The sequence below is a fragment of the Vanacampus margaritifer genome, chromosome 18 (genome assembly GCF_051991255.1).
Source record: "Vanacampus margaritifer isolate UIUO_Vmar chromosome 18, RoL_Vmar_1.0, whole genome shotgun sequence".
Classification (NCBI taxonomy): domain Eukaryota; kingdom Metazoa; phylum Chordata; class Actinopteri; order Syngnathiformes; family Syngnathidae; genus Vanacampus; species Vanacampus margaritifer.
The window spans coordinates 2,489,252-2,516,746 of NC_135449.1; the positions used below are offsets into that span (position 1 = coordinate 2,489,252).

At 41.6% G+C, this 27,495-nt stretch overlaps 3 protein-coding genes across 7 annotated transcripts; 2 read left to right on the plus strand and 1 right to left on the minus strand.

Moving 5' to 3' along the window:
• Positions 1-103: 103 nt before the first annotated feature.
• On the plus strand, positions 104-8,959 carry epas1a (endothelial PAS domain protein 1a). Of its 4 annotated transcripts, none has more exons than XM_077551151.1 (9): positions 104-216; positions 1,689-1,855; positions 1,989-2,158; positions 2,384-2,468; positions 2,546-2,646; positions 3,343-3,506; positions 3,605-3,711; positions 3,793-3,961; positions 4,033-7,780. In XM_077551151.1, the coding sequence occupies exons 1-9, from the start codon at positions 191-193 to the stop codon at positions 4,073-4,075; spliced, it is 1,032 nt and encodes a 343-aa protein (XP_077407277.1). In that variant the 5' UTR covers positions 104-190; the 3' UTR covers positions 4,076-7,780. The 4 variants fall into 4 exon arrangements, with proteins under 4 accessions (XP_077407277.1, XP_077407276.1, XP_077407274.1 ...); XM_077551150.1 differs by adding an exon at positions 8,947-8,959 and having other exon boundaries at positions 111-1,855; positions 4,033-4,087; XM_077551148.1 differs by having other exon boundaries at positions 111-1,855; positions 4,033-4,087; positions 7,408-7,780.
• Positions 8,960-9,097: 138 nt separating this feature from the next.
• glud1b (glutamate dehydrogenase 1b) lies at positions 9,098-21,690 on the plus strand. Its single transcript, XM_077551146.1, has 13 exons — positions 9,098-9,783; positions 13,265-13,345; positions 13,606-13,661; positions 13,817-13,880; positions 14,250-14,344; positions 16,098-16,277; positions 17,879-18,016; positions 18,157-18,294; positions 19,426-19,506; positions 19,597-19,720; positions 19,802-19,893; positions 20,024-20,086; positions 21,007-21,690. The coding sequence occupies exons 1-13, from the start codon at positions 9,381-9,383 to the stop codon at positions 21,124-21,126; spliced, it is 1,635 nt and encodes a 544-aa protein (XP_077407272.1). The 5' UTR covers positions 9,098-9,380; the 3' UTR covers positions 21,127-21,690.
• Positions 21,691-22,415: 725 nt separating this feature from the next.
• On the minus strand, positions 22,416-26,699 carry sncgb (synuclein, gamma b (breast cancer-specific protein 1)). Of its 2 annotated transcripts, XM_077551565.1 has the most exons (6): positions 26,368-26,699; positions 24,696-24,737; positions 24,482-24,609; positions 24,373-24,390; positions 23,807-23,848; positions 22,416-23,127 (listed from the first exon to the last, which is right to left on the minus strand). In XM_077551565.1, the coding sequence occupies exons 1-6, from the start codon at positions 26,486-26,488 to the stop codon at positions 23,119-23,121; spliced, it is 360 nt and encodes a 119-aa protein (XP_077407691.1). In that variant the 5' UTR covers positions 26,489-26,699; the 3' UTR covers positions 22,416-23,118. The 2 variants fall into 2 exon arrangements, with proteins under 2 accessions (XP_077407691.1, XP_077407692.1); XM_077551566.1 differs by lacking the exon at positions 24,373-24,390 and having other exon boundaries at positions 26,368-26,684.
• Between the last annotated feature and the right edge of the window lie 796 nt (positions 26,700-27,495).

Here is a 27,495-nt window from a genome sequence, read left to right on the forward strand (position 1 = left end):
GTGACAGCGCGCCTCCCGCGTCCTTCCTTCCTTCCTCTTTTTTTCACGCTTTTGAGGCAGCGGCTGATGCATACAGAGGAGGGGAGGGGCAGGGGGGGGGGATGCGCTTTCTCCCCTGGATGACCTTTGAACTGCAGTTTATTCTAATTGATGACGGACGGACGAACGAGACGGGCCGACATTCATCGGGATGAGAGTTGACAAGGAGAGGAGAAGGTAAATGGACTTTTATGAAATCTTTTCTTTTTATTGCATTATTGATCCTGTTTGGCTCGACTTGTAAAGATGAATTTGCACAGTTTAGAAATGCAATAAAGAAGGTTCTGTCATGAAAATGAACTAAATTGAACATTTCGACTAGTTATATGCAAATGACCATTTTAGTGCCCGACATACTACTGCAAATTTTACTAGAACTTACAGCTCCCATATTTGAAGTCTTAGAAGACAATTTCTCCTCGTCATATGTTCTTTTTAACTCTATTCTTTTATTTTTTTTAAAGAAAATTAAAAATCGCTTTAGTTCCTTTTTTTTTTCCCAGAAAAAGTTATTGTGAGTGATCTTTCTTTCTTGTCACATTTTTTTTGTCTTAACCCTAAAAAACAAGATTCCCCCCATGTTTTCTTGTCTAATTAAATGTATTTTTATTTCAGTCTTTGATTCTTGTGCAGTTTTTTGTTGTTGCTGGTGGTCAATGAAAAGAATGTATATCCAAAAATGGGTATTTATTTTTTATTTTTTTATTTTCTCTAATAATTGGCTTCTTAACTTTCCTGAATTTTTAATTTAAAAAAAACAATAGTTCCTCTTTGAAAGATATTTTAAATGTAACTTCTACCTTTGTGTCACTTTAAATTCCTTGAAGAGTAACTAGTCATGTTCATTTCACAGTTCATGAAATATGCACAATCAAAATTAAGAAAAGAAAAGCAAAATGGGATGTCATGTATTATGGTTAATTCATTCACTGCCATTGACGGCTATCGGCGTCAAAAATTCATTTGAACTATTTCTATTAGTTTAACATATTTTCCACTTTTGTTAGCAAGAGTATGCAAAGCTAGAATTTTTTTTATTGTACATTTAGAACAGATATTACATTTGTGATTAATCGTTAACTGTTGAAGTCATGCGATTAATTACAATTAAAAATTGTAATCGCCTGACACAATTTTTTTTTAAGAAAAGACTTCTCTAGGTAACTCACGATTAATCACAAATTTTATATCTGTTCTAAATGTACAAGATTTTTTTTCTAGGTTTTCATACTCTTGTTAACAAAAGTGGGGAAAAAAAATTTAAACTAATAGAAAAAGTTCAAATGAATTATTGACGTCTATAGCCTTCAATGGCAGTGAATGAGTTAACTAATGGCTAAAACATTAAATAGAAACATAAAAGGGAATTTTAAACGGTTGCAAATAGCAACGGGTGCAATCTCACTTCTTAATCTTAATTAATGATGTAATGATAAAAAATGTTTTGGACTGATTTAACTTGGTGTGTGTGTGTTTTTTTTCCCAAATATAAACATCTCGGATTTGAACAGGGGTGTGTAGACTTTTCATATACATTGTTTGCGACTTATTCCCATCTGTGGTTCTATGCTGGGTCATGATGAGCATATATATATATATATATATATATTTTTTTTTTCATATGACACGGCAGCGTTTGTCTCTGGCAGGGCGATCAGTCGCGAGGCAGCCAGGAAGCGGCGGCGAGTGGAAGCGGACGTGTTTGCGGATTTATGCCGCCTGCTGCCGCTGCGGGCGTCCGTCAGAGATCACCTGGACAAGCCGTCCGTCATCCGCCTGGCTCTCTGCTACATCCGACTCAAAGCGCTGCTACAAGGTGGATCTATACTTTTTTTTTTTTTTTTTTTTTTTTACTTAGATCGTTTTTTTTCAATTGATATCGAATCGAGATTCTAAAACAGCATATTTAATATATTTTGTGGGATTCATGGATGCATGGTAATCCACAGACGAGATGTACGTGTCAAAGTTTTTCATGGGAAGAGTCGACGCGATGGCGGCCCCGGAGGAGACGGACTTTTACCTGACGGTCCTGGAGGGATTCATGATGGTGCTTTCCTCCGATGGGGACATGATGTTCCTGTCCGACAACGTCAGCCGCTACCTGGGCCTCACGCAGGTATGCGCAGATACTACAGTGACCCGCACTCGGTTCATCCAGTTGAAATCCTCATCAGACCGCTTCCCGGATCTTGGAGGGGTGCCCCAGGGCTCCATCCCGGGTCCCCTGCTTTTTATCATCTGTCTCCTTCCCGTTGGCCTCGTTTCTTGTAAATTAAATATTCTCTTTCATTGCTTCGCACAAGACAAAAGTGTAAATGCTTATTGAGGATTTCCTCCTCAGACTGAGTTGATGGGCCACAACCTTTTTGAATTTACTCACCCGTGTGACCACGAAGAAATCAGAAGCAACCTCCGCCTTTCTGAAGGTTTGTGAGTATGTGAGCGTTTGTATGTGAGTCAAGCATGTTATTTATTTTAGATGTTCTTTTTTTTTTGTTTTAAGAGGAGTTTTGGAGCGACGCAAAGCGTGACTTTGTGGTGAGGATTAAAAGCACCCTAAGCCTGCGAGGACGAAGCACCAACCTCAAGTCGGCCACGTGGAAGGTTGCTCACAAATGGACATCTTTTTTTAAATTAGATTGGTTATTATTTTCTTTTTTTTTTAAATTAAATTATTTGATTTTATTTAAGAATATTTTTGTTTGTGTTGTTGAATTATGATTGTTTTACTTAGTTTTAAAGCTGTTTTAGTTTTTTTTTTCTTTGTATTTAAAATAATTTTTGGTTTATTTTTACTCTAAAAATGTAGATTATATTTTTGCAATTTGTTTTGATTTTCATTTAAACATTTAAAAAATGTATTGACTATTTTTTGGGGGGGTTGATTTATATATTTTTTTGATGTTTTTTATTTATTCATTTGTTTGTATTTTTCTATTTGTATTATTTTTTTTAATATATTTTCATGATATTAAATTTTTCAGTGTCTTTCTTTTTTCTTTTACAATTTTTAGTATTTTTTTGATTACCTTTATTCATATGTATTTTTCTATTTTACTATTTTTTGTATATAAAAAATAATTAACTATACATTTGTATTTTTCTGTTTTTATATTTTTTTCTTTATATTTTAATATTTTGTCTACTTTCTAGTATTTTTTTTTATTAACTTTATTATATATTTTACTTTATTTACTTTATTATATTATATAAGTGTTTTTTTACAATTGTTTTTTTGTTTTGTATTTATTTATTTTATTTTGTTTTCTTCATCCATGGTGATTTGCGATCAATTTGTAGGTGTTGCAGTGCCAAGGCCGAGCGAGGCCTTGCGCCGGCCCCTCCGTGCCCCCCTACCTGCTGCTCACCTGCCGTCCCCTGCCCGTGTCTCACACGCTCCTCTGCGCTCGCACATTCAGCAGCCAGCACAGCATGGACATGAGGTTCACGCACTGCGACCACAGGTAACCCCAAACTGCCAGAATTGTTTCGTTTTTTTCAAATGAGTTTTGCAGGTTATAGTTGAAAATCTTTTGTCTTTTTTTTTTGTGCGTTTGTGAAGAGTGTTGTCAATTTTAGGGTACACCCCCCACGAGCTGGTGGGCCGCTCCATATACGAGCTTTGTCACACACTGGACACAATCTGCTTGACCAAACATCACATCAACTGTGAGTCGTGAAGGTGAAGCAGCATGTGACTCAAAATCCAAGTTTTTTATTATTTTTTTTCCTTTTGCTGTTGTTTTCCAGTGTACTCCAAGAGCCAGTCGGTCAGCGGTCGCTACAGGATGCTAGTGAGGGGCGGCGGGTACGTGTGGGTGGAGAGCCACAGCGCCGTCATACCAGGGGCCCGAGCGTCCAAGTCGAGAACCGGGGGCCTGCAGCCCCTCTTGATCCTCTGTGTCACCTACGTGCTGAGGTAGCGTTGATGTTGTGAGCTTGCAATATCACAATCAGGCCTGCACAAATGCGTGTTTGCATATTCGGCAGCGGCGTGGAGGAGCCTTTCCTGCAGCTCTCCTTGAACCAATGAATGCGTCGGAAGGTGAGCTGGTTCGCTGAAAAATGGATCCAGGACTTAAAATGGTGGCTTTCGATTGGAGTCCATCATTGCGTTTTGTAGTTATTTTCGATTCAAGCTGCAACTGTTTTGAAAATATTCAGCTGCAGGAATCCCGGTTTCACTTCGCGACGTGACATTTGGTCAAGCGGAGCCACAAAACATTCTCAAGAAGCATTACTTGAAAAGACACAGGAAAGCTGCCATTTTGTTTGGAAGCAGCCATTTTGGACATTTGTCTTACTTAGCAACATGATACCTGGGAGGTATTTCTGTTATGAACAGACCCACAAAAAAATTCTCAAGAAGTCATACCAGTAAAGACAGGAAGTCTGCCATTTTGTTTTGAAGCAGCCATTTTGGACGTTTGTAAAATTCAGCCCACAAAGCCAGTTTGACTTTAGCAACATGACATTTGGTAGACATGTCTGTTATGAGCAGACACACAAAAAAATTCTCAAGAAGCCATACTCTGAAAAGTCATAGGAAATCTGCCATTTTGTTTTGAAGCAGCCATTTTGGACATTTATCAAATTCAGCCCCTGAAGCCAGTTTCACTTATCCGCGTGTACTTTGGTAGACAAATCTATCTTGAGGACACCTACAAAAAAAAAGTCTCAAGAACCCATGCTGTAAGACAAACAGCAAGTCAGCTATTTTAATTTGAAGCTGACATTTCCAGGCTTCCATTTGTGTTTAACGAAAAGGCAAGACTGATTGTCGATTGTGGTCGTCAGACAATTATCTGGCTGCGGTGAGCGAGAGTGTCGAAAGCGACTGACTTGCTCTTGACCTCTCTCTCGACTTCCTTTGGGGTTTCCTTCTGGGTCACCTGACACGTGGGGCGACAGCAAAGGCGTCAGACGTTGGCCACACGCACGCACACGTCGAGTGTGTGTAACGTGGGTCGATGGGGAGATGTGAGCAGACGCGAGGCAAAGCCGCAACTTCCTGAATCGAGACGCTTGGGAGGAGAGTTCTCGTGGGAACCTTTTCAACTTTTTACCTCTTTGCCTTCACACACACACACACACACACACACACACACACACACACACACACACACACACACACACACACACACACACAGAGTTTCGATTCAACTGACTTTACAACAATGACTAGAAAAGACGCTCTCGGGTCCAGGATATGTCGTTGAAGTGCAGCTGGATTTTTATTTTTTTTTTCATTTTCTAATTAAAATCGCCATTCATTTTCTCTGGCTAATTAACATTTCGCCTCATGCATTGTGGAGGGGAATTTGGGGGAACAAACCAAAACCAATGCAAGCAGCCTGGATTCGAACACCAAATCTCTGCGAGACAAACATGCTAACCACTAGGGAACCATGCAGCCCTTATTCAAATACATATTTCTTCAATATGTTTTTTCTTAACCTGTCATTTCGACATCAAGTTGATGCTACGTATGTGGCTTTGCATCGAGGGCCTCACGCTGATGCAGTACTGTAATGTAGTTTGGTAAGACACTGGCGCCCTCTAGTGTTTGTTTTGTATCAGTAAAAAGAAATGTACTGCAGCGCTTCTCAATTATGATTTTTTTTTAGTCAAGGCTCTTATTTTACATTAGAAAAATCTAAAACTTAATGTCACAAAAAAAGTGAATATACACATCAATTATGGACATCCCGCCATTTAATAGAATTACTTTTTTTTCTGGCTGGCAGAGATGGATGAACAAAGATGAATTATTTGTAATAAAAATCATAGTTTTCAATTTGCACACCTGATCACTGCTGTAATGTACACACGTTGCAACAATTTTAGGATTTTATGTTCGTTATTTAATGTCACAACTTTTCCGCGTTTAATTCGATTCTATAAAGTGATTTAGAATTCGTTTCACCCAATCTGTGTGGCTGCTGGTTCAGAACAGTTGCTAGGCAACATGTCGACTTTTTACCATTTAAAAAGGGTCCCTTTTAAAAGGAGTTGCCATAGAAATATATTATTAGAATCTATTACAATATTGAAATAATTATATTTTCGATGCACTGTTGTGGTAATATATAATATTTAACATGGATTGATGTCTTTCTGAGAAAAAAAATATTTTAGCATTAAAGAATAGTAAAAAAAAAAAAAGCAAATATTTCAAATGAAATGTTTTTTGCACATTTAACGTACGTTTCAACATGACAAAAATCACAACAGTTTCCACCCCAAAAATAAATACATAAATAAAGTGTCCTCCATGTGACTTGCAAGCAGGATTTCAAGGTGACCCTGGCAGTTGTCCACTGCCTCGTCACTGCTGTGTGTGCGTGTGCGTGTGCGTGTGCGTGTGTAGAGTGCATTCTGTCAGTACCGTGAGCTGCCATTTTTTTTTGTTTTTTTGTCCTCTGGGGAGGGGGGGGGGGGCGTCCATTTTCACCCCCTTGTAGCTCTCCTGCCATTTCACGTCAAAGCAGCATGTGACTACGCACAACTGTCATCATGATCATCACACCCCCATGGTCTGCCCCTCCGGAGGGTGTTGTCGAACTCTCAGCCAATGACGCGGTAAAGCAAGATGTGGGTTGAGGTGATTGGACAGAAGCAACAAGTTATCTCTATGATCGTTTTATGATTTTAACAGAATGCACATGTCATAAAATTAAAAAAAAAAAAAAAAAGCCAGGTATGACAAGTTTGTTTTCCTTTTGGATTCTAATGTGGTCATTTCATTTAGCTGTTAGCTTACATGTTGTGGCCTTTAGGGAGCCTAAAAATGTATGACAATGTTTTTTTTCCCCATTTTGTTTAAGGGGGAAAAAAAGGGTCTTCTAAAGATAGTTGTTTCCAGGAAATACACAAAACTGAACTGTATAAAAACTGAAGCAATATTTCCCAATCCGATTAATCCGCTCCAAACATCCAAAAATCAGAACAATAAAAAGCTTTCTAGAGCAGAACTATTGTTTAACTCGCAGGAAACAAAATGAAATAAACATAAAATGTTTAAATGAATATTAAACCATTCTACGCCGCGTTTCATATTCTTTATCACTTGGACAGTTTATTGAACAGTCACTCTCAATAAATTAGGTCAAAAAAAGCTTTAGACAAACAAACAAACAAAAAAACAATAAAGTTACACGTGATGGCGCAACAATTTCAGGAAAATGTGAAGGCAGCCGGGTGAGTTTGTTCCGAACCATTTTTTAACAAATTTCGGCAAAAATCAAAACAAAAGCATGCATGTGTGTTTTGTTGATTTTTTTCTTTGCATTTGGTATAATACATGTTGCTGAGTTCCTGTTTTTGCACTGACTCGCTGTCTGTGATTGTGTTTGTTTGTCGCAGCGGCGAGTGCTTATCTGCCGTGCAGAGTCCACGGGGTTTAAGTCCAGTTCATTACACGTGACCTCGACGTACGATTTTCATTTCGTTTCTGCGTGCCATATGAGGCCGACCGGCACGTATGTGTGAAGGAACACGCCATCGATGTGCTCTTACATAAGGCCGCCTAGACTGGGCGAGCGCAGCAGTCACGTCCACATCAAATCAATCTTTATTTTTTTGGGTCATCCAGTCCTCGTTATGACGAATTTCTGTTGGCCAATTGATGCTGGAAAATGGTTCTAGCTTTGCCTTTTTTGGTACTGCTACCAAAGCACAAAGATAGATAATCAGGTGGTTGTTTTCGGAGGGAAAACTGAGATTTCAGACTGTTTCTGAAGTCAACACTAGCCTCATGATAGCTAGCTAGCATGCTAGCTAGCTAGCTAGCATGCTAGCTATCTTAGATAGATAGATAAACTGCTACCTTGATAGCTAGCTAGCTTCATAGATAGATAGAAAAATACATAGTTGAAAGTCTGTACTTTGTGGCCTGCATGAACATTGGGACTGGTTACCCACAATGCCTTGCCAAAGTCCCGTCGGCAGCCCAGTTGAACAGGCCGCCAGCGTCGGCAGAGAACAGCGACTGCCGCTTCCCCACATCCACCCGTCCCCCACCGCCCTCGCTAGCCATCTTCCACTTCATCCAGCTGTCACACACTTCCAAGACCCCACCCACCACCACTCAAATAGCGCTCCTGACCTGTTGACCTCTCACTCACTCGCTCAATTGCACACGTTTCCCGTCTTGCCATAATCCCATTATGTTTGTATGGATATTATGCGAAAAAAAGAACATTTGAATGAGATGCATTAATACATTATCTGGTTAATATTACACTACATAAGTAATAATACACAAAAAAAGTGATTTCCCCAACCACCGGTTGGTTATCCAATTTAACTTAGTTTGAAAAGTATTTGGTTGCTAGAAATATTGTATCTTTGTTCGTCTATCTATGCTAGTGACGTTTAATGACAAGGCAAACAATTCAGTGCTCTTCCACTAGATGGCAGAAGGTACGATAAGCGTGTGGATCCAACTGTTGCCATTCAGAACACAGAAAACACTCGCTTTTTGCGGGGATTGGGACCTCGTTCTGCCGCAAATAAGGAAAAAAATGCATTGTTGCTTCCTTCAAAAATATTCATATATAATGCATATATATTAATAGTTTAAACTATAAATACAGTAAACTCCTATATATTTAGCATTCGCTAGTGTGGTAATCTTTTGTCATTAGCTGAAACATTCACAGTTTTTTGTGCTCAGGCTAAAGGCATGTCTAATGTAAAAATATTGCTTTGGCGCCATCTTGTGGCCAAGGAACTCAATTCACGTAAGCGGTGGAGCTTCATTTAGCAAAGCCATAGTGTGGTCTAATGGGGAAAAAAAGTGCTTTGCTGCCATCTTGTAGCATCTATAACAACACTATGAGAGCTTTTAATTGAAAAGTAACAAAAACATTTTTTTTGTTCTTTGGTCCTTTGTCATCACAGGCACACTCTCAACAAAGCAACTACTTAAAAGGAGCGCCGCAAATCATGCTGGGAAGTGTTTGGCCTCACCGCTACAACAAAAATATAAGTATAAAACGTGCTTTGGCTGAATAGAGGTTGAGAAATACGGATTTAGCGTTTGCGTCCCGTTCGATTTGCGACGCAGAGTCGGGAGCGCGCACGTTCAACTGCGGCGAAAGTTGGCGCGCGCGCGGCTGCCAGGGTCCTCCTCCTCCTCCTTCCGCGTGCCTACTCGGAGCTCGGCTGACCCTCCGCTGCCTTTTAAAGCAAACCCGCCCAGTATGTCACTTCCCACTCGCTCGGAGGTCCCGACACGGTGAGGATCCCTTCGGTCTCTGTGTCTTTCTCGCCCCCTTGTCGCCGTTTGTAGTCCGCTCGCCTTCGTCGCCTTCCACTCGACTCTCGCCGCGGTCATGTATCGCTACTTCGGGGAGCTGCTGAGCCGCTCGGCGGGCAGCGCGCTGGCCTCGGGCTGCGTGGACTCTGCTCTGCCGGCGTCCGTCTCAATGCTGCGGGTACGTCGCTACGCCGACGCGGCGAGCGAGCAGCAGCCGGACGACCCCAACTTCTTCCGCATGGTGGAGGGCTTCTTCGACCGCGGCGCCGCCATCGTGGAGGACAAGCTGGTGGAGGACCTGCGGACCCGCGAGACCCCCGAGCAGAAGCGGCATCGCGTGCGGGGCATCCTGCGCATCATCAAGCCGTGCAATCACGTCCTCAGCGTGTCGTTCCCCATCAAGCGGGACAACGGCGAGTGGGAGGTGGTGGAGGGATACCGAGCTCAGCACAGCCAGCACCGGACGCCATGCAAGGGAGGTGAGTGTCGGAGGGAGGCTGGAGGTGGAGGACCGCCCCGCTGACAGCTAGCGGTTAGCCTAACATCCTGTTAGCATTACTTAGCGGTTTTCGAGCTAGCTACCCAACGGTATCTCTGCTTCCCTTTTACTCTACAACTTGGTAATGACATTTAATTATTCCGTTAATATCACTTTGAACTTAAATTCGCGTTTAAGTGACATTTTAGCTCACCTGTAGTTGCGAGGTTTTTAAGCTAGTAGCTCACACCTGGTTATGGTTGACCAACTTGGCCTCAGTGGTTGGCACGTAATACAAAATGAACAATCATTTCATGAACAAACCTTTAATTGTTATATATATATAGGATAGTTAGAAGGTCTTTCTAGAAATTTAAGTAAATCACAATCAAGTAAATCTTAATTTAACATGTTAAAACCAAAGTAATTAATTCGAGTTTCAAATTATTATTATTTTTAAAGGTTTACCTTTGTGGATTCACCGGCTTCACTTATTTGCTGGAAGAAAAAAAAAATTGCTCTTACTGTACTCAACCTAACCAGTCTTGTATAAAAGTATTGTTTTAGTCCCTTCTTGTGGCATCATGGTGCCAATGAACTCAGTTGAAGTGATTTGAGGACCTTCATGTAGTGCCATGCCGCCATCTTGTAGCATTCATTAACCTTTTTTGAGGGCATCTCTTGCTTGTGGGGTTGTCACAGAATGGCCGCTTTTTTAAGTTTAGGATATGATGTGGGCAGTAATTTTTTTTTTTTTTTGGACAGCCAATTCAGGGGATCCCACATCACTCTGCTGTTAAAGTACAGAGAAGCGCTACATATTTGCTTCTACATGTTAAACCAAAAGTATTTTGTGGCTGTTTCTAGTGGCATCCTGGTGCCAATGAATGAACCCTAAAGTGAGTTGAGGAGCTTCATTGACACTAAAAGAATTATTTTCTACCATCTTCTTGTCCGTTACTCATATATGTACAGATTAAAGGCTACACTTTGTGCTATAGGTGACTTAACTAATGATTCCTTTTCACATATATTTTCATTTGAATACTTTGTGGGCCAAAACTAAACCAGCCAAGCAGCAGTGCCACAAAATGGCCCCCAAGCTGACTTTGGACACCCGTGTGTGTGTGTGTGTGTGTGTGTATATATCCACCTTTAACACTGTAAAGTTCAAGGCCTCATCTGTGTAGGTGTATGGTGCCTACTCCTCCCCCATGCAGTGCATTGTGGGTAGTTTGACAGTAGCGAGATGTGATGTATGGCGAAAGGGTGTGGGAGTGTCGACGGACTGCGGGAGGGAGGGCGGCTGTTTTTCCAGGCATTCCTATTTGCCCGTGACGAGTGGGGGAGGGCGCCGTAGTAAGACGAATGCCATCATGGCGGCCGTCGGCTGTTCTTGCTGTTAACACAGGGAACAGGGAACTATTCTGGGGCAGCCTGTATTTCTTCCTCGCTCGGCTGGTGTCTCCCTAAAGGCGACTGAGAGCAAGACGTGGTGATGATGTCACGGACTGCGAGTAAAATCCACACTGGAGTCAGCAAGAAAGCTGAGTGGGTTTAATGATTGACATGGGGCCAAGACCCTTGACTTTGCTTGACAAAGTTCAAAGGGGTGTTTTTGGGTACGCCCCACTTTTCAAGGCTGCCGTCATCGTCATTGTGCGAGTAGTTACCCCGGAGTACAGTCAACCATGGTCACCCCCTAAAAATGTCTATTTGCTTATACAAAAATGATTCTTCCATGACATCAATTACTACTTTCCTATTTGCCAGCCAGGACTTTGTTGCTATCTTATTGCATCCTATTTCACAAAGAACACAAAACTAAGTTGTAAGTAAAATGTGCAACTTTTAAAATTCCCATAATTTTGCAGCGTTAACGTTGAAAATGGTGTTGACATTAACATTTTTACCGTTTTATTTTTCATTTTACCTGTTTTGCATTTCATTATAGATGTGTTGATGTAGGTGTTATTATGATAACCTGATGAGTAATGCTTTTGACATTTTTGCTATCTTTTCTACTCTTTTTTTTCCCAGACATGAGAAAGTTAATATGTTTCGTTTGTTTATCTAAGAAGTCTAGTTCCTGTTCGTCAGAAATCCGTTTTTCAAAAGTTCAAGGACGATCGAGTATACTGGGAGAATGTAATCTGATTTTGTACCTCACGGGAGGACGGAGGCGTTTCCTGTTGTTTTGAATAAAAAGGCTGTGTGAGCACAAAAGAGCACACACACATATTGGATGACACTGCTTGGGTGATATGCAATTGTGTGACCAGAGATCTCTGTAATAAATTAACATTGCAAGGACCCTCTTCACAAGAATCTCATCTTGGATTTATTTGAACACGCAAAAGATTACAAAAACAAGAGTAATCTTTCAATGGAAAAACCTTTCAAGATGGTAAAAGATCAACTGGTGTAGTCCAAAGTACAATGGAAGCAAACCAGTGCCGCTTGTATTTGGACTGAATCCGCTCTTTGGTTTGCGGCGGTTGCTAGGATGACGTCAGTGTCGCGGTGGATAAATGAAAGAGCACCAGGAGGGGGATGGTTTCCCCGCGGCTTGTTGTCCCGTCTTATAATTTGATCACAAGCTCGGGATTGTCCTCCCGCCCTTACTCGTGGTGGCTCAGCTGATGTTTGGAAAAACATCTGCGCTGTAAAACATTTTTTATTTTATCATGGTTTAATTCAATTGTGTGTGACTCACATGGCGGGAAAGTGCTGACGGTAATAAGACCTATTGGTAGCTGCCTAATTGTTTTCCTGTCTGCTGGAGACAATCCTCCCCATGCGCCAGATGCGAGTGTTTTACAGCCGCCGTAAAACTTCCGGCAGCTGCGGTCGGTGAATGAATGCTCGGAAGCGCGTGATTGGCTCCTTTGGATGCTCATAGATGGCGTCTGTTGACCTGAAACTGATGTGGAAAACCATGCTGCGTTATTCGGCCACAAATGGAATCAAAACAACTTAAGCTACCATTTTCCAACTTCACCACTAGCTCTTTGACTGCCAGACGTTTTCAGAAAAGGGATGCCGTGGGTGCCAGCCGATTTTAAGCATTTTGACTGATCTTTCAAGGTCCACAGAAAATTATGTGTTTGGACTATGAAAACAAACATACTACCAAATGAAAGATTGGACTCTCATCTTTCATCAGAAAAAAAAAGTTTGTTTCTACCTTATTCCGTTTTTCAGTAATCAACAATAGAAAATGGTTAGTTTCGCCTCTGTTTTGAAACTAACGTCTTTTAACGTCTTTGGCACTCCTCCATAGGATTTTACTAAACGTTATTTAACGTTTTTGGCAGTCAAAGAGTTAGGTAGCGCTCCGCTATCTGTGCTTTCATCTCTAAATCCTGAATGTCTGGCGTTATCTTGTACGTTTTGTTGACATTTACAGTTGGCAGTTTTTGCTTTAATTTGGTTGTGACGGCCTCGTCACCATGGTAACAGGTCGTTTTTGTTTTTTTTAGGTATCCGTTACAGCACTGAGGTGTCGGTGGACGAGGTGAAAGCTCTGGCCTCCTTGATGACGTACAAATGCGCCGTTGTGGGTAAGTTTGCTCAAGTTGGATATGATGCCACTAGCTTGGCACGCATACTTTTGCTCACTTTTCACCAGAATGTGTTTACATTCAAAAAGTTGAAGTGCTGCGAAGGTTTTCACAGTGCTTCACTTTTCCCACATTTTTTTTTTTTTAAAGTCCCTTTTCAGATGAACTGCACACGATTTCAAATGAAGTGTCCCAATACTCACGCCCGTATCCTCTTTGCTGTAACGCATAAACTAAGTGAAGTTGTTCCCCTTTGCCAGATGTGCCGTTCGGAGGGGCCAAAGCTGGAGTCAAGATCAACCCCAGGAATTACTCTGTGAGTCATACACGCCACCGCCCCCAATTCACCACACACAAACTGTTTTTAAGAAAAAAATGTTTTTTTTTTTAAATTGAGTCTTATGAGAAAACGACACCTCCTAAGATTCTTGGGTAAACAATGATGTCATTGTTTGACTTTTGGCTGTGCAGGACAACGAGCTGGAGAAGATCACCAGGAGATTCACCATCGAGCTTGCCAAGAAGGGCTTCATCGGTGAGTTGTGCACATTTTGCCCAATGCAGTCGTTGTCATTCGCGGGAGTCGACCACATCTGGATGAAAAATGAAGCCGTTTTGCGTTTGACTGTTTCCATGGTGGGCATTTCTAAAAACTCCCCACACACATCCCAGCTCAGACGGAACCCCTCCCCCCTTTTTTTTTATTTTTGCAACCCCGCCTTCTCCAGTTTTTGGATCTTGTTCTGGAAAATTTTATACATCAGTTGAGGTTTGAACTCTGAAAGCTGAAACTTGTGTTTACAGTATTCCACTCAGTATCCATGATTACTTAGGGGGGGAAAAAATAATTAAAAAAACATGTTTTGAGCCTCATTAAAAGTGCCCTCATCTTTCTCCCAACCAGGACCTGGCATCGATGTACCAGCTCCCGACATGAGCACGGGCGAGCGGGAAATGTCCTGGATCGCCGACACCTACGCCAACACCATCGCGCACACGGTCAGTTCGAAAGCCTGCATCAGACTCGGCCCTGCTTTTGGCACGCCTTCCCTTTTTCCCTCCTTTTTTTTTTTTGGTAAACAAGAACAAAGTGGAAGGAGTGAGTCACTCGGAGCCAGCGGCTTCCTGCCTCTCCCTTCTCGCCAGAGCAAACATTCCTCTTCTCTCTCTCGCTCTCGCTCTCGGTCTCGCTCTCTCCCCACTGAAAGAAAACGAGCGCAGCCTTCCAGACAGAGAGGCCCTCTTGTTTGTTAACTTAATGATGTATGATGTGTCAATAATGAATCAATGAGGCTGCATTTACAATGCAAAAAGTACTTGAGGTGGCGGTAAATAGTTCACTTAACTCTTTGACTGCCAGACGTTTTCAGAAACTGGTTGTCCCCAGTGCCAGCCGATTTTAAGCATTTTGACTGATCTTTCAAGGTCCACAGAAAATGATGTGTTTGGACTATGGAAACACACATACTACCAAATGAAAGATTGGACTCTCATCTTTCATCAGAAAAAAAAGTTTGTTTCTACCTTATTCCGTTTTTCAGTAATCAGCAATAGAAAATGGTTAGTTTCACCTCTGTTTTGAAACAAACGTCTTTTAACGTCTTTGGCACTCCTCCATAGGATTTTACTAAACGTTATTTAACGTTTTTGGCAGTCAAAGAGTTAATCGGCTGCTGTGCAAGAACAAAACGTTTGGACCACAGCTGTCATATTGAACTCATTTGCTGCCGTTGACGGGCATAGACGTCAAAGGTAACTGTTAAAAAAAATAAATAAAAAAAAGTTGGCTAAAACGTTAAAAGCTCAAGATGCACACATTAGGTACACCTGCGTGAAAAGGACAAGGTTTGGGTTTCAAAGGGAGGGTTGAGAAGCAGATTAGGGTTTCAAAATAGGGCTTTGAACCATAATTCTGTGCTAATAATAATGCTGACTTAATTGTTATCTAAATGATGTTAACTCATTCACTGAAGCAATGCCGGCTGCTTTACTGCATTTTTTTGACTGATGTTGCAAAGACCACAGAATATTGCGTTCTATTGCTATAAAAACATGGAACCTACCAAAAGAAAGATAAGTCTCTTCTTTCATCAGGGAAAAAATAATAATTCTATCTGTTTCCGTTTTGCAGCAATTAGAATATAGCTACATTTAATCAGTATTCACAAATCTATTGAGAACTGTGAGTAAATTAGCTTTTTTTTTTTTTTTTTTCCCCAACATTGCCCTGGTTGATCTATTTTTGCTCTGCTGCCACCTGCTGGCCGTTTTTGTAATAACTACCATTTCTTCAACCGTTCTTTGCAGTTGACAGGCTGCATCAAAGCCTCTGTATGCTCTAGCATAAAAAAAAACCTATAACTACGTCTTTGGAACACGTAAAACATTTCAAATAGAACACATTTAAATGTTTTGGGGAGCACATGAGTTGATGTAAAAAGTGAAATGATCAATTGTGAAGGCAGAATTAATGACGTATGTGCCAGTGTACCTAATGAATTGCCTTCTGTAAGGTTGTGGTTGGCGTCATCCTATCATGGAGACGTGATCCAGATTACTTGCCCAGACTCCCGAAGGCCTCACACATTCCTGCTCTTATCTTGAGAGCAAAGCATTCTGGGTAGTGTGAAGAGATGTGCAGCCAGCAAAGCAAAAAAAAAAAAACCCGAGCAGGGCGCAGTACCGCTAACTGACAACTAGAGGCAGCCTCCTGATATATATATTTTTTTCTTTTTGAATGTTGTCTCGGCAGGACATCAACGCGCACGCCTGCGTGACGGGCAAGCCCATCAGCCAGGGCGGCATCCACGGCCGCATCTCGGCCACCGGTCGCGGAGTCTTCCACGGCATCGAGAACTTCATCAACGAGGCGTCTTACATGAGCATGCTGGGACTCACGCCCGGCTTCAAGGACAAGACCTTCATCGTGCAGGTGACCACTCGGGAGGAGGATGATGATGATGATGATGAGGATGAAGGCTTTAGACGGGCTCCGCAATCAGGGCTGCGCCATCTCTTAGAGCCTCGCTGTGATGTCGTCGACTTGTCGGCGTCCGAAAAAACGAGAAGTGATTGGTGTGAAAGAGGAAGAAGGTCTCCCCTATCGGGCAGCAAGTTTTCCCTCAAGTGATTTTTGAGGCAAGATAAAGATGAGGGCAAGTGTTGGCAGGATCAAAAGGCGGTAATCCCGCTTGGAGTGTTTGTGTGAGGATTGCGGCAGACGCCGATTACATCTTCTTGGAGATTTAGCCGGCAGAGAATTAAGCTTCGCTGTTTTCACTCATCTGAAACAATGTCCACTCCTTGTACTACTTTATACCTTATATTTCTAACACCATTAATCTGGAGGGATTTATTTCTTTATTTCTTTTACGGTTGTCAGATGATGATGATGATGATGATTTTTTTTTTTTTTTTTTATTGCATGAATTCAATAGTTAATGCACGATTAATCACAAATGTTATATCTGTTCTAAATGAAAAATAAATCAATATAAATGGAATAAAATAAATTAATAAAATATATAAAATTCATACTCTTAACATAAGTGGCAAAAAAAATTAACCAATAGAAATATGGCTGCATTTTTTTAGTCATTGATACAGTAATTTAATAATAATTCCTAAAATTGAGTTAAAATTAAAAAGGCAACCAGAGGCAGCCTCCGTACTGTACTGTAAAAAACAAGTGGTCATTTTTCTGCCGCTAGATGGCATAACTGCATTTGTAAGACGGTGGTGAGAGCTCAGTGCAAATTTGCTTTTCATATTAACTCATTCACTGCCATTAACGGCTATAGACGTCAAATTCTATGGAATTATTTATTTTAACGTAACATTCCCCCCCACTTTTGTTAACAAGAGTATGAAAACCTAGAAAAAAAAATATTGTACATTTTGAACAGATATAAAATTTTTGATTAATTGTGAGTTAACTAGTGAAGTCATGCGATTAATTATGATTTTAAAAAATAATCCCCTGACGCCCCTAATTTTTAATAATCTTTTTTTTTTAAGAAAAAAATATTTAAAATGTTTTAAAAAATAATTAAAAAACAGAAAAGATTATTAAAAAATTAGGGGCGTCAGGCGACTAAATTTTTTCGTAATTAATGGCATGACTTCATGAGTTAACTCACGATTAATCAAAAATTTTATATCTGTTCTAATACAAAAATATATATAATTCTAGGTTTTCATACTTTTGTTAACAAAAGTGGGAAAAAATGTTAAACTAGAAATAGTTCAAATACATTTTTGACGTCTATAGCCGTCAATGGCAGTGAATGAGTTAAGAGCTACCTAATCTTTAACATGAAGGAAGTCTTTTGTGAAATCCTGCACATTTTTAGAATTGTAAAACACACCTTGACCGCAGTCGCCACAAATATATGCTATATTTTGACACCCCTAATATATTTATTTTTTGAAATTCACTAGCCAAAAATGAGTTTTTAATGGTGGGTAATTTTGGGCTGCCGAGTCAGAAACTGACATCGCTTTCCTTTGTATTGTTGTGTCTGTGTCTGCCAGGGCTTTGGCAACGTGGGTCTCCACTCCATGAGGTACCTGCACAGGTACGGCGCCAAGTGCGTGGGCATCGGCGAGATCGACGGCGCCATCTACAACCCCGACGGCATCGACCCCAAGCAGCTGGAAGACTACAAGCTGGTGCGGCTTGCTCTGCTCTCACTTCTCTCCCGTCTTTGTTTTCACTTCCCCAAAAATACACCGCATGTCGCGCTGTCGCCATGACAACATGACCTCTGCTTCAAACTTCTTCTTTTTTTTGGGGTGTCTTTCCCCGACAGCAACACGGAAGCATCGTGGGCTTCCCGGGCGCCAAACCCTACGAGGGGAACATTCTGGAAGCCGACTGCCACATCCTGATCCCGGCCGCCGGCGAGAAGCAGCTGACGCGTCACAATGCCCCCAAGATCAAGGCCAAGGTGAACGCCGCCGCCATCCCTCCCTCCATTTTGCTAGCAATGAACTCTTTTGCTGCCAAGATAGTCAATTAACGGAAATCCCAACGAGTAACGTTAATTGACGTCAGAAGTAGGGTGCACTTTGCAAAGTTCGTTTTGCAAGAATGACTCGTGACTGAAATGCTAAATTGTCTTTTATACTGTTGCTGTCGGGTGGAAATGCAGCATGTCCAAATATGGTCAACTTAACAATTGGTACGATTGGTCTCGTTAAGTTAATGCATTATTTTTTAAAATGTTGAAAACAAATAAGAAATGTTGTAAAACTGCCTCTGCGAGACCCGTGCTTTGCTTTGGTGCAGAGTTAAAGAGCAGGCAGATTCTTTTCTGCCATTTAAAACTTCTTATTCAGCTCAATTAGTTTTATTTATTGTTATTATTATTATTATTAAGTCATGGCTCTTAAATCTTTAAAAAAAAAAGATTTTTGGGGGCGATGAGGTTACTAGTCATTAGCTTTTGTGACGTTTTAACTCATTCAAACCCAAAAATGCGTAAATATGTTTTTTAATACTTGTAAACATTATTATTATTTTTTTTTTTTTATGCAAGAGCATACAGAAAGCTTTTGATGCAGCTTCTGACATGAAGACGTGGCTTAAAGTAATGGTAATTATGACAAAAATACGGCCAGCAGGTGGCAGCAGAGTATAAGAGATCAGCCAGGGCCATGTTGCAACAAGCTCTTTTTGACAGTGTTTTCACTAGGAATGTGAATGTTGATGAAACTTAGCTATATGCTAATTGCTGCAAAACAGAAACGGATACAAATGTACTTTTTTTTTTTTTAGTTTTCATAGCATTAGAACACAATATTCTGTGGGTTTTGCAAAACCAGTCAAAATCCAGTAAAACAGCCGGGAGGGAATGAATTAAAAGCCATTTTGTGAGCATAGACTTTGACGTGGACGGCTGATGGCTGTGATGTTTTTACACCACTTTGATTAATGACGGTGTGATGAGAATTATTATTTTTTTTTTGCAAGTTAATGTGACTCTGAAGATGTCAGAACTCTGCACAGCTTGCACCAATATGCATTTTTTTCCCCCTAAAATACGAAAGATTATTTCAATGTTTTTGCGCCGCTGCAGATCATCGCCGAGGGCGCCAACGGTCCCACCACCCCCGATGCCGACAAGGTCTTCCTGGCCAACAACGTCATGGTGATCCCAGTGAGTCCTCCACTGAAAAAAAAAAAAAATATTGATTGGGAAAAATCTGATGTGGAGGAAGACTTTGACGGCGTCTCCCTCCCCCTGCAGGACATGTACCTGAACGCCGGCGGTGTGACGGTGTCCTATTTCGAGTGGCTGAAGAATCTCAACCACGTCAGCTACGGACGCCTGACCTTCAAATACGAGCGGGACTCCAACTACCACCTGCTCAGTAAGGACAAGACGCTAATGAATCCAATCCTCTTTTGCCGCTGTGGCCAAGTCAACCAAAATTGTTTTTGTCGCCGTGCAGTGTCCGTGCAGGAGAGCCTGGAGAGGAAATTTGGCAAGCAGGGCGGACCCATCCCCATCGTGCCCACCGCCGACTTCCAGGCCAGAGTTGCCGTGAGTAGATTGACGTGTCGGATGTAAAATATGCTTTGGAAGGGGAAAGCGCCACATTTTGGGTCCAGCGTCACAATGGTTGTTGGCTCCACCAATGCCGAGGTTTCCATGCGAGTGCTTTGGGTTGCAGGGTGCCTCCGAAAAGGACATCGTTCACTCCGGCTTGGCCTACACCATGGAGAGATCTGCCAGGGTAAGTCATTGAGTTCAAAATGAGAAATAAATGAGAAGTAAATGAGAAATAGGATTTACTTTATTAAATTTGTCAGACATATTAAGGTAAGGAGTCTTGTGTAAAAAAATTAAAATAAATGCCAAAATGTGTTCAAATTAATCAGAAAAAATGTAAAGGCTGTTTTCTAACAAAGTACTGTATTTAACAGGGATGTGATTTTTCCGCTAATTCGCGGAATTTTTTTTTTTAACTACCCCCCCCCCCCCCAAAAAAAAAAATCAGATTTTTTTTTTTTTTTTTTTTTTAATATAGTAGTTGATTGTGTATGCACATGACTCCGACAGATAACATCTTCTGCTATAACAAAGACATTTGTGGTATGCTCTAATATGAGTTACTTTTCATTTGGTCATGATACAATTATTTGTTCATGAAATTTGAACTCTTCAACATTATTTATGTGTTAACTTAGGAATCACATTAGTTAGATATGATGATATTCTCAGTGATAGTTTTTAAAAGCAAAGGCAGTCCAATGTTTTTGAATGTGACTGATTTTGAGTTGACTAAAACTGCCATTTTATATGGGATAGTTCAATAGACATTGAAAATTTATGCTGTTGTTTTGTCTATTTCTTTGTCATGTGAGTGCATTGAAAGTACTTAAAAACACGGAAAACCCATGAGCTCCGGGGGGCTTTGCCCCCCGTGTCCCCCCACCAGGGCACTGCCCTGGACCTAGCTGGGTGCCAGCGGCCCCAAGACCCCCGGCTAAATTTTCAGATAATTTCACTTTGGTCAAATCACATCCCTGATTTAACTTGTATTACAATATTTTGCATTTATTTCGGTAAAATTTAACTAAAATGTTAATAAAATCATAAGGTCACTTCATTTGCTGATGTTGAAGTGTCACATGGCTCCTTCCCTCCCCCCAGCAAATCATGCGCACGGCGAGCAAGTACAACCTGGGCCTGGACCTGCGGACGGCCGCCTACGTCAACGCCATCGAGAAGGTGTTCAAGGTGTACAACGAGGCCGGCCTCACCTTCACATAAGCCGGCCCACCCCCCCCTGCTGTCGTCTTTCCCTCCCCTCTCCCGTCAAACTTTTAAACAGCCTTGAGAACATATCAGCGTCTTTGCGTACATTGTTGTCGTTGACCTGCCTTCACGCGTCCGAAAAAGCAGACAAAGTTAGACGTCTCCACAGAACAAACTATTTTGGAGGTCCATTTGTTCACTGTAGTTTAATAGCCACCTCGCGTGCGCCCCCTGCTGGCTGTGATGAGCACTGCAGATGCCTTAATGCTGGAAAAAAGGGATTTAGTATAATCACAATAAATCAAATCTTATGAAGAGTCATTGGCAAAGTTTTCCCAAATAGTGATTTGTTGTTTTTCCCCCAACGGTTCAGTTGAAGGTTTTTGTTTCCCCTGATCAAGTTCTGTAAAGCAGCTTTTCCTCCAGGGCAAGAAAACGGGGCGTCTACGCAGAACCCTGTTTGCTGGCCCTGCCATGCTCCTATAACCGTCCACTTGCTCATTTTCAAGTTATTTTAGAGGTAATTGTGTTGTTGTTTTTTCATTTTTCGGGGGAAACAATAAAATGTTAAATCCTCTATTTCTGACTGTTCTTCTTTTTTTTTTTAACCTTTATTTTTAAACAAATTAAGTAACTATAATAGTAGCTAATAAAATGTATTTATTACAATTTTAAAATTCATAGTAACGTAATAGTTTGATAAAAATTAAATACACGTTAGTGAAATATCTTACACAATATTAGAATTACTTAGAGGAAATGTTTATTTTTAACTGGAGGAATTGTCATTCAAATAAAAGCAAAATATAATTTTTTTAAATTATAATTTTTGTCATTCAAAAATACTGCATTTTATTTTTTTAATTAGAAGAATTGTCATGAAGTTATAAAAACCAAATCCAAGAAATATGTGCTAATATATTTAACTACTATAAAGAGATGAACCTACAAGTTAGTTACACTATATATTGTGGTTAGAATGATTTAAAAAAATAAATATATATATATATATATATTCAACTGATACAAAATTATGGAATTTCAACATTACTTTTTAATGGGGAAATTTGTGTCAATAATATTTTAAAAAAAGCAATAGCAAGAAGTTATGGCTTTAGCCCCCTGGTGCTAGCTAGCTAGCTCCCTAACAAGTAAACGAGCACCATGGGAGCTAGCTATCTACTAGCTAGCACCAGAGGCTAAAGCCAAACTGGCAGGATTTATACTTTCTGGACCTGGATTTTGCCACCTCTGATTAATAACCATTTGTTGTGTAGTGTAATAAATTTCAATGAATACAAAGGTTTCCAACACAACAAAAAAATTATTTTATTTCACTTGTACACATTTATAAAATCAGCAATGACGCCAACTTAAAAAAGTGTGTATTCGTGTGCATGTGCACGTGTGTGTCAAATTGCTTAGTAAGGCAACATGCAGTCATCTCATGTTTAATGGCCTCGGAAGAACACACACTTGTTCTGCGCACGCGCACACACGCACACTTTGCCGATGTCATCCCGTAAAATGCTGCTGAACAACTTCATTTCCCAGAATTCCATCCGAGCACACGCCTTGATCCATCGTCAAAGTTTTCTCCGTGATGATTTGATGATGTCATGCAGCCAGGTAAGGACGCAAAAAACTCATGGATTCATATAGACATTACGTATTATGGTGAAGTATTCTTTATTGCCGTTCTTGCCAATTCAATTTGTATTTACTATTGCCAATTACAGTATTGTGTGTTTGTTTCATGCATGTGCGTCTTTTTGTTGTTTGTTTTACCAGGGTCAGGGGTGCGTAATCGGGACGACATTTGACACATGGGTGGCGAGGGGTTGCTGCATCCGGAAGAGTTCCACCCAGGTGGGTTTTGTTCCGGTAAAAGTCACCACAAAAAAAAAAAGGAAATAAATATAACAAAATAAAAACAAAACACCTGGACTCCTGTAGAGCGAGGCGAAGGGGAGCGAGGGGCTGCTGGAGAGCAGGTCTTGACAGGAACTAATAACCCTGATAGAGGTGAGATTATGCACAGTCAAGCACACAAAATATTTACGTGAAGTTTTCTCCTAAAAATATCTATGTCAAAAATTCACTAGAATAAAGTTGGAATATGAAAAGTTACAATATTTTTATGACATATTTTATGAGAAAAGTATTTGCCAAATTGCACTAGAATAAAGTCAAAGTACGAGAGTAAGTTTATGTGAATCTTTGAAATAAAATTAATGAAATATTATATTCCGGTACTCAAATTGTTAGAAATATAATGACAGGGCCAATATCAATATTGAGAAAAAAATATTAGTGAAAAAAATACATTGAGAATTTTTTCAAGATGAAAATTTTAAAACAATCACACAAAACAAATTTGTAAAAATAAATGTTTTTGCATATATATTTTTTAATACAATAGTCAATTTGTTCAAGAAGTCATAATTAGAATTTGCAAAAAAAAAAAAAGCTTCAAATAAAAAAGCTGTTGTTTTTAAATCCTATTTGCGCGTCTTTTATCCGGTTTCATATCACATATATATTGGCAATTTCCCAGAAGTCCTTGCATTCTTTTCCTTTATGTATAATATTCAAAACATAGATTGTGGTGACTGCTTTACAATAAATTCACATATTGATCAGAAAGCGACAACAAATGATGATGGATTTTCCCATTTCTCATATTTGGTCTTACCTCTCCCCCTTGGCCGCCTTGCTCCATCCCTCCATATTCTCCCTGAGGGTGGGGGGGGGGGGACAAGAAAAAAATAACAATAAATACATCAGGATTCTTGCGACAATTTTTTTTTTTTTAAGTTGTCCTGCAGTTCAGAAATGAAAGCTGTTGGAACATGCTGCAGTTTTGTCATCCAATCGCTTTCTGGCGTCATGCTGGAGATGTTAGTGTTCGTTAGCGTTGACTTGAAAGTCACCCAGCTCACATGCTAACGTATACTTCAAACTGCTAGATTTAGAATAAAAATATGTTTACAGGAAAGCGTTCTAAATATTTTAGAAAGGATGGAGGAATTAAAGTCGCGAGTCGCTATTTTGACTAATAGCTGCTAGAGGGGTCAAGAAAATGTCTGATAGCGACCAAATTACGTTGACAACACCATTTTTGAAACAAACTCCTCTGTTTACGGTGTCGTTGTTAGTGCAGGCAATGCACATCAGCAGAGGTGCGCTTTGAATTACAGAACCTGCTAAAATGACATTTAAAAATGAGTCCGATATTAGTAGCATGCAAGATGTAGACACCTCGTTTACAGGCTCCTCCTATCATGGGGGACACAGACACAAACAATAACAGGGGTAAGATTAACACTCCCGAAGTGAGCAGCGGGAGGTGGTCGCCGTGGTGACGGACCTGGTTGAGGAGCCCGGTGGACGCGGCGACGTTCTCCACGCCCTCCGTGGTGGCCTGCGACACCTCGTTGGCGCCGCTGACGGCCGTGTCCGCCACGATGTTGGCCTGGTCCACGGTCCTGTTGGCCACTAGGGGTCGAGGAGGGAGACCTTATTTGAGGCGAGGTCTTAACATTTTCTGTCCCACTCATTTGTGTGCGGTTCGACTTACGTACCAGTGTTTACTGATGACACAACGCCTTCTTTTGTTTTGTTACCTGGCCAAGAGAAGCAAAGAAAACGTTTCAGGAAGTGAGAACTTCTTGCCCGCCTCCTCCTGTGACAACCAATCAGCTCCTTAGCTTTGCTAGCCCATTGGCTACGCTAAGCCTGGGTAAGCCAATCAGCTCCTTATATGCTCTTTTAGTCAACCAATTACATATTTTCTTTGTAAGCCTGTCATGGCCTCCTTCTTCTTTGTTAGCCTACTAGCTTAGTTGCTTTCTGACCTTGCTCCTTCCTTCACTAACTTCCCTTCTTGTTGCTGTTTGAGTTCCTCATCTGCCCTGCTCCTTTTTTTCCCCAGCCAATCAATCTCTTGTTTGCTAGCCAGTCAGCTGCTTTCCTATCCTGCTTTTTTTTTTTGCTAGCTAATGAGCGCCTCAACTGTCCTTCGCTAGCCAATCAGCTCTGTAGCTTCCCTGTTGTTGTTTTTTTTACTGTCAGACAATCAGTTGCTCAATCCTCATACTAGATCTCTCAGCCAATCAATCTGTTTTTTTGCTAGCCAGTCAGCTACTTTCCTATCCTGCTTTTTGTTTTGCTAGCTAATGAGCTCCTTAGCTATCCTTCCTCGCTAGCCAATCAGCTCTGTAGCTTCCCTGCTGCTTTTTCTCTGTTAGCCAATCAGCTGCTTGATCCTCATCCTGGATCTCTCAGCCAATCAATCTGTTTGCTAGCCAGTCAGCTGCTTTCCTATCCTTTTTGTTTTGCTAACTAATGAGCACCTTAGCTGTCCTTCGCTAGCCAATCAGCTCTGTAGCTTCCCTGCTGCTTTTTTACTGTTAGCCAATCAGCTTCTTGATCCTCATACTGGATTCTTTTCTCGCCTGTCCGGTCCGATGATTCGCTTCCAGCCTGCCTCACCAAAACATCCCGACCGGAGGGCAACATTGAAACGTAGTTGCGCTCGTTCCAAGCAGATTAAGAACGCTTTTATTATATAATCTACCACAGCGAGGGATGAATTTGTCGTGCGAAAGATGGAAGTGAACAACAGCATCGCGGACTCTTTTTGGCGCATTTGCGGCCCTTCTGGCCATTTTGCCCCCCACCCCCTTGCACATGCACCGCCGGCTGCGGACTCACACTGCTGCATCGTACACTCACACAAACACACACACTGCATCGTTGCAATGACACAGCTTCTCTATCCTCCACGGTTGGGTTAGCGGTAGGGTCTCCCCCCCCCCCCCCCATGTCTAGTCAGATTGAATATTCTAATCATATTATTGGTGCGTTGTGCATATAACCCCCCCCCCACCACCACCTTGCCCCTGCCATCCTCATCTTTTCAGGGTGGAAGGGGGGCCGAGAGGAAGGTGTTAAGTCATCCGGGCAGCACGCAAGCGACACGAGGATGAGGTGACGCAGTGCCCGTCTCCGTCACCCCCTTATATAATTAATGCTCTCACCCCCACTTTTGTGCTGCTGCCCCCCCAAACACAAGGCCCAGGAAGCCTCCGATTAACCTTGAGAGGTGACGCAGTCGTCCCAGGACGGTCTCGCAAGATTCAAATGGATTGGAAAATGTTCTTTTTTCCTCCCAGTCCTGCAAGCTAGATAGCCTGCCCCCCCCCCCCCCCCCCAAAAAAAATAATTCTTCCTTCACGCTCGCTGATCGCTTACCGACATACATCACCCCTTCCTTGGTCTTGGCCGCAGCCTCCTCCATGCCGGCTTTGGTCTTCTCGGCGGCCGCCACCACCCCCTCCTTGGCCATGGAGAAGCCCTTCATGAGTGCGTCCATCCTGGGGCGACGACACGGCTGATGCGGACGGTCGGCTCGGCTGGGCTCGGGCTCGGGCTCGGGCTGGCTGCTTGACGGTGAGCGTGCGCTGAGTGCGGGATGCGAGATGCCAGCGTGTGTGCGTGTGTGGTGTGTGTGTGTGTGGCTCGACTCCGCCTCCCTCGGCTGCTCCAGCTGGGAAAAAGAGGAGGAGGAGGAGGAGGGAAGCAATAGCCGGCGGTGTACGCACGAGGCGGAGAGATGCTGCAGCATTTTTCACGTCATCGGTGCCTCATTATAAACCCCCCCCCACCACCCTTGTCGTGCGTGGAAACACCTCCCGAGGATGCTGAGCTGACGGTTACGTAACGAGCAGCTTCAAGGAAGCTTCTCATCTGGCCCAGGGCGATGATGTCATTGTTTACCGTGTCATGTTTTTGTCACTCATGATTTGATCGAATCCTCTCCTGCGTCCAGTTCAATGAGAGGAACAAAAATGCTGAGTCATGGTAAGATGAAAGCCCTCACTAGGAGGGTGGGGCCAAGTGGGTGATTGGGGGGTGGGGGTGCGACTTCGACAGCACAGCCCCCCCGCCCCCTATCCTTTCCACCTCATCCTCGTTGACAAGATGTGTCATGCTCATGTTTGTCAACGAGTATGTATTTAACGACGGCCATGTTGGAGGGACATTTGGCTGGGATTGAGGGGCTGCACGGGGTTCAAATTAGGGTTTGAAACTAGGATTTGGATTTTAAACAGGTTAGGTCTTCAACGTAGGTGTTTTAAACTAGAGTTAGGATTTCAAAGTAGGGTTTGAACATGCTGGGGCTTTAAATGAGGGTTTCAAGTAGGGTTTGAAAATTAAGGTTAGGTTCTAGGGTTTTAACTGTGGTTGGGGTTTCAAATTAGGGTTTTTTAACCTTGTCTTAAATTTCCAAGTAGGGTTCCAAAGTAGTCTTAGGGTTTCAATCTAGGGTTTTATCTATGGTTAGGCTTTCAAATTTGAACTTGGCTTAAATTTTAAAGT

What these genes read in the sequence shown, in the direction of transcription:
- sncgb (XM_077551565.1), bottom strand. Translation starts at nt 26,488, where the DNA reads ATGGACGCACTCATGAAGGGCTTCTCCATGGCCAAGGAGGGGGTGGTG. An exon ending in GGAAGGGGTGATGTATGTCG is followed by an intron (nt 24,738 to 26,367) that starts GTAAGCGATCAG and finishes TCTCTTGGCCAG; the next exon opens with GTAACAAAACAAAAGAAGGC. An exon ending in TGTGTCATCAGTAAACACTG is followed by an intron (nt 24,610 to 24,695) that starts GTACGTAAGTCG and finishes CTCGACCCCTAG; the next exon opens with TGGCCAACAGGACCGTGGAC.
- epas1a (XM_077551150.1), top strand. Translation starts at nt 1,606, where the DNA reads ATGCTGGGTCATGATGAGCATATATATATATATATATATATATTTTTT. An exon ending in GCTACCTGGGCCTCACGCAG is followed by an intron (nt 2,159 to 2,383) that starts GTATGCGCAGAT and finishes TTTCCTCCTCAG; the next exon opens with ACTGAGTTGATGGGCCACAA. An exon ending in CAACCTCCGCCTTTCTGAAG is followed by an intron (nt 2,469 to 2,545) that starts GTTTGTGAGTAT and finishes TTTTGTTTTAAG; the next exon opens with AGGAGTTTTGGAGCGACGCA.
- glud1b (XM_077551146.1), top strand. Translation starts at nt 9,381, where the DNA reads ATGTATCGCTACTTCGGGGAGCTGCTGAGCCGCTCGGCGGGCAGCGCG. An exon ending in CCGGACGCCATGCAAGGGAG is followed by an intron (nt 9,784 to 13,264) that starts GTGAGTGTCGGA and finishes TGTTTTTTTTAG; the next exon opens with GTATCCGTTACAGCACTGAG. An exon ending in ACAACGTCATGGTGATCCCA is followed by an intron (nt 19,507 to 19,596) that starts GTGAGTCCTCCA and finishes CTCCCCCTGCAG; the next exon opens with GACATGTACCTGAACGCCGG.